We start from the raw sequence: 6000 nt of genomic DNA, 5'->3' as shown, positions 1-6000 counted from the left end.
CGCGTCCGGAGCCTGTGCTCCGCAACGGGAGAGGCCACAACAGTGAGAGGCCCGCGTACCGCAAAAAAAATAAATAAATAAAAATAAAAATCATTTCTTTTTAAATAAGGAAGAAATATATCCCAAAACAGCTGGCAAATAGGGAGGAGAAAACAAAATTAAACATTTACTAGAAGTACCAAAGTATAGACCCATTTCAAGTTAAGGATGAACAGATCCACATTTCTCAATAGTCCTTGAGCAATAGTTTAGCACAGCACAGAACAGCTATTCATTTACATTAAAAAATAACATCAAAACAAGCTAAATTGTTTCTGGTCTACTCTGTTTAATAGGGCAAGGAAGATTGATGCATTTTGGAAATACTATCATCAAAAGATGGTTAAAATGGTAAAGATTTATCACCTAAAGGTGTAAGCTTTGGATATCTGGAATAAAAACCTATTGGTTCTCTGATGGTGCCAGATAAATGAGTTTAGGCAAGAAAGTTTATTGTTACAAAAAGTATAGATGACACATAAAGATTATTGGGACACTAACAATCAATTTCAGATTTTTGTCTTCTTCATTTCAAGAGCCACCAACCCGTTTTCTTTAGACTGCCTGGGCTGGTTTGGGCCAAGATCTAGTCAATATGTAGTCTGCCAGTGATGTAGGTAAATAAGATAGAGGGATGAAGAAAAATTTAGCATCCCAGCCAGCTGAGTATCGAGTGCGGGGATGAACAGATGTCAGGGCATGTTCCATACAGTCAGTAACCAGGTTCAGGTTTGTGCTACAACTCAACATCCCTTGTTTCAGGAGATCGTGATCTGTATACAAAAAGAAAAATGGTGGTCAGCAATCTTATTGCTTATATTTTTAAGATCCTGTTGCATGCAGTCACAGAAGTCTAATTACATTTAATTGCCACAAGGATTAGGCCAATCAGACCTGTGCTTCACAATATAACAGCCACTAGCCACATGCAGCTAATGAGCACTTAAAATACAGCTAGCATGACTGAAAACTGAATTTTGGGGGGGTGGGAGGTGTTGCTGCGCAGCACAGCTTGCGGTATCTTAGTTCTTCGACCAGCGACTGAAGCCGGGCCCCAGCAGTGAAAGCGCCAAGTCCTAACCACTGGACTGCCAGGGAATTCCCTGAAAACTGAATTTTTTAATTTAATTGATTTTTTTTCCCCTCCCCACCCCCCAATTTAATTGATTTTAATTTTAAAACTCAATTCTGTTATTGGAAAACTTTTAAGTATGTTTGGAACAATGTAGGTATGTGAATCTACTTTTTCAACTGGAAATTTTTTAACATCTTTATTGAGATAATTCACATTCATAAAAACCATCCATTTAAAGTATACAAATCAATGACTTTTAGTATATCCAGAGTTGTGCAACCATCACCACAATCTAAGTTTAGGACATTTTCATCATCCCAAAAAGAAACGCCATACCCATTAGCAATCACTCCCATTTCCTGCCAACCCACCCAGCCCTAGGCAAAAACCAATCTACTTTCTGTCTCTATGGCTTGCCTTTTCTGGACACTTCATGTAAATAGAATCATACATTGTGGTCTTTTGTGACTGGCTTCTCTCAGGGGCAAAATGTTCTCAAGGTTCATCCTGTCATAGCATGGATCAGTACTTCATTTCTTTTAATTGCCAAGTAATATTCCATTGTGGGGCTATACCACATTTTGTTTACCCATTCAACAGTCGATGGACATCTGAACTGTTTCCACTCTGGGGCTCTTATGAATAATGCTGCTGGTAACCATAAATTGTATTAATCCAAATACAGAAGAAGTACCTCCTAGGAAAATTTAGCATGCAAGTTGAGATGTGCTATAAGTGTAAAATACACACCAATTTTCAAAGACTAATAGGAAAAAGAATATAAAATATCTTATTAATAGCTTTTATATTGATAATAAATGTTGAAATGATAGTATTTTGGATATATCGGTCTTAAATAAAATGTATTATTAAAATTTGTTTAACCTGTTTCTTTTCCTTTTTTAGAAAGTAGCTACTAGAAAATTTAAGATTACATATGTGGCTCTCATATATCTGTTGGACAGCACTGATCTAGATTATTCTGATCCATGGACAAGTATATGAACAATTTCAACTCCTTAAATCATGAAATACATATATCTCTCCTTTTACATATTGTCACTTCTTAGTAAATTCTATTTTCCTTTGATTTCTATTGCCAAACTACATGTACTCGCAAGGGGAAACGAATTCCCTAATAGTTTAAAACTTTAGGTGGAGAGGAGCTTAGAACAATGGCTGTGCCCCTGACATGTTAGGAACTGTAGTTCTCTAGCTTGAGTTCTGAGAGGCTGAGGAAGTTTGCTGTCAGCTAGCTTTTCCTTGTTCCAATTTCTCTCCCCTTTGTTGATGGTGACCCTCTTACGCCTGATGCACCTAGAAGACAGGGTTGTAGGTCGGGACTCTTCTGTCTGCACATCCCCCTTCTTTTCTCTGTACCGCAATATCACCCAAAGCCAAGCACAGGACTACTGCTACCCACCACGGGGCCTTTTTGTGAAAGGGAAAAGAGAGCTGCTCCCTTTGCCCTTGGCAAGCTGCTGACTGCTCTGTGTGAAGAAAAAGCATCCCTTCCCCCCAGGAAGGTGCAGACCCACACAGTGCGCATGACTTAATTCTACTTAGAGGACGGCCTTCCCTGTTCCCCCAAAACTGCCTCCTCCTCCAGATTATCAGAATGGCATTCTTACACGAAATTAAACCATCTCACTCCTACCAGGCTCCCAGGGCCTGCACATGAGGTCTAGCCTCTGCGAATGGCCAATAGGGCCCTGCAAATCTGGTCCTAACTCACTTACCTCTCCCCACCTATATATACCCTCCCTCCCCTCACAATAAAACGTGGAGTTTGTGGCTTGGCTGTTACCCAAAGGGTAGATAATATTGAAGGCTGAACTTTAGTTAAGCAGGCCCCCACACCAGTCCTGACAAACTGTGGAGGGCACCCCCTCCCAAGACCCAGAGGCTCCATGCCTCTAACCATGTAATATCTCCCTGGTGCGCAGGTGGCCAGGCTCACAGGTGACAAGGCAGGGCAGGCCCTGGCCCTAGGCTGCCTATATGGCCTCTTCCTCAGCCACAACAGCCATCACCAAGCCAACCATGAAGGCACTGGGACCTTCCTGAACCCCTCTTGTCCTGGGAAGGCTTTGTTTAAGGAGCTTTTTTCTCAGAAGATCTACCAATCATTCTCCACCAACCCTCTTTGTCCTTCTCATGCAAGGTTATCCATTATACCGTCAAAAGAAAAGCTCACAGGTATCAAAAAACTTCTGTCCATAGGACTCCTTAATATGCACAGGGACTTCTTTCCAGACTTGTTTCGCTGCCTCTGAGGACTTCTGCAAATCTGACATTCCTGTTCTGAAGTAGCCTGGTTCAATTATGCTGATTTTCACCCCGAAATGTTGAAGCTCACGCCTAGGAAAAAGAAATCCTCAAGTTAACTCCTCTGATTGAAAGATACCACAATTTCAACGTTCTCAGGGAAAAAACAAAACAAAACAAAAAATAGTTATAAAAACACCTTTACTGAATATTTTAAAGAATAAAGAAATGGAAAGGAAAAAAATAAAATTTTAAACATCCCTAGATGCCACAATTGGGACATGATTATACAAACCACCATAACCATTCAATCCCACACCCACTCATTTAACAGAGTCATTAAGTTTCTACCATGTGCTATACACTGGAAATATGAAAACGACAAAGAATAATAAAGAAAATTAGCATTTTTATGGAATCTACTGTGCTAAGTGTTTTACATGCACAACCTCAGTAAATTAAGACTCTGTTCACCACACCAAAAAGCTCACAGTGGGTGAGTCTGACAAGTAAGCAAATAATTGCAATACAATTCAAAAGAATTTAAAGGAGAGGTATTCAAGGGGCTACATAAGTAGAGAGGAGGATATAGATTTTCTGAGGGAGTCAGAGAAGGCTTCAGTGAGGAGAAAATGTTTCAGTTGAGCTTCGAAGGATAAAGAGGAAATTTCCCAGTGAGGAAAGAGGTGGAATGGAATACCAGGCAGCAGAAACTGTACACAGAGCGCAAGGGGCTGTGCAAAATTACAGTGTGTTCAAAGACAGCAAGAGACCATTAGTGGAATATGATGTGGGCATTAAAATAACAGGCCATTGCTCATTCCAGAATATTCGGGTTAGTTCAAAAAACAGTTCCAAAAATACTTATCAGGAGCTGTGTATGTGCCAGGCACTGTGCTAAGTGCCACCTTCACCAAGTAAAGTAAGATGACATGGCGCACCATGTGAGAGGTATTCTCTCAGTACTCCAGGGACAGTGATGAGGGGTGCTCCCTGATCTAGAGGTTCAAGCAGCCTCGTTCGAGAAGATGAAGCCCAAGCTGATGTCAAGGAGAAATGTTTGGAACCATGGTCCATAAGAATGTAAAACATAAAGCATCATGAGTCTCTAAAGCCATGAGTGGTTCTCAAAGTGTAGACCCCAGATCAACAGCATCAGCGTCTGGGAGCTGGTTGGAAATGCAGATTATTGAGCCCCAGTCCAAACTTACAGTCAGAAACTCTGGGGGTGAGAACCAATAATCTGTTTGAACAAGCCCTTCAGGTGGCTCTGAGGCATGCTAAAAGTTAAGAACCACTGCTCTAAAGGAAAAGCCTCCCTTATCAAACCCAAACCTAAAACTTTCCAAGTCAGAGCTTCAGAAAATGATTCTCCAGGTGCCTGTGCGTGCTGGGGAAGAAGGAGGGGCTACGCAAGCCAGGGGTGCTTCAGCCCTCTACATTGCACCTCCCCTTGCAGCTTTCTCACAGATTCCCAACACGCCACAACATCTCCAGCCCCTCTAAAACTCCAGTCCAAATGTGGGACAAAACTTCCTTTTCCTGTTTAATCCTTAGCACAATTAAGGCAAACTGGAATTTTCTAAAGGAATTAGTGATTTAAGGTTGGAAGGGCATATCTTTGTTCTTGGTCTGGGAATGAGTCAAGGAGTCCAAGAGTCATGAGTGGTAGTAAATCAGAAGGCAGCAGCCCTGTGGAAATAGACAGGATGTTGGGTAGGCAGAAAGCCAGATAAGGTGCCTGCCACATAGTAACAACTCATGTAGTGTCCACGGTTATTTCCCTATTCCCTTCCTGAGCAGATAATATAGGCACAATGTATTAGATATATACCAGTCATGGCATGTGGTAGGCTAAATAATGGCCCCCAAAGATATCAGGTCCTAATCCCCGGAACCTGTAAATATTACCTTATGTGGCAAAGATTTTGCAAGTTTGATTGAGTTAAGGATCTTGAGATAGGAAAACTGTGCCAGATTATCTGGGTGCATCCTAAATGCAATCACAACTATCCTTATAAAAGAGGCAGAGGTAGATTTGAAGACCAACAGAGGAAGAGAAGGTAGCATGATCATGAAAGCAGAGATTGGAGTGATGTGGCCACAAGCCAAGGAATGCTGGCAGCCACCAGAAGCTGGAAGAGGCAAGTAATGAATTCTCTCCTAGAGCCTCCGGAAGGAACGTGGCCCTGTCAACAACTGATTTTAGCCCAGTGATACTGATTTCAGACTTCTAGACTCCAGAACTCTGAGGGAATAAATATGTGTTGTTGTAGGACACCATATACCATAAATTACTTGTGGTAATTTATTACAGCAGCCATAGGAAGCTAATACATGGTGCCTATAATATTTATAGCTCATTTCCAAGTGAAACTGCCCTAGAGTCAGCCCCTGCTAAGGGAGAGTCTGTGCAGCACTATTTTGTACCATGTGACTGCACCCTCATGTCTGTAGCTGACTGGACCAGGAATGGTACTTGATGGGAGGGGAGCCCCTCTCAGGGCTAGACAGTGACTCTGCCTGTTATTACCTATATGGCCTTGGCAAATTACTGAACCTCTGTGCCTCAGTTTCCCTAGATATAGTCAACACAATAAAGATAAAATAATTCCTTT

The 6000-nt window shown here is 41.6% G+C and overlaps 1 protein-coding gene across 4 annotated transcripts in view; it reads right to left on the bottom strand.

Annotated features, from left to right (window-relative positions):
• Positions 1 to 474: 474 nt before the first annotated feature.
• The window catches only part of HSD17B6 (hydroxysteroid 17-beta dehydrogenase 6), a 32506-nt gene continuing 26980 nt past the window's right edge, over positions 475 to 6000 (bottom strand). For 3 of the 4 annotated variants that reach the window (XM_067697027.1, XM_067697024.1, XM_067697025.1), the window contains exons 4-5: positions 3312 to 3475; positions 475 to 812 (exon numbers count right to left, since the gene is read on the bottom strand). In XM_067697027.1, coding sequence (XP_067553128.1) covers positions 595 to 812; positions 3312 to 3475 — 382 coding nt within the window. In that variant the 3' untranslated portion in view covers positions 475 to 594. Of the gene's footprint in view, positions 813 to 3292; positions 3476 to 6000 lie in introns of all 4 variants that reach the window. The other variant, XM_067697028.1, reaches the window with a different exon arrangement.

Source organism: Pseudorca crassidens, chromosome 11 (genome assembly GCF_039906515.1).
Source record: "Pseudorca crassidens isolate mPseCra1 chromosome 11, mPseCra1.hap1, whole genome shotgun sequence".
In the NCBI taxonomy this organism is placed as follows: Eukaryota; Metazoa; Chordata; class Mammalia; order Artiodactyla; family Delphinidae; genus Pseudorca; species Pseudorca crassidens.
Note: the sequence above shows the minus strand (reverse complement) of the source record. Positions and strands in the feature narration are given on the sequence as shown.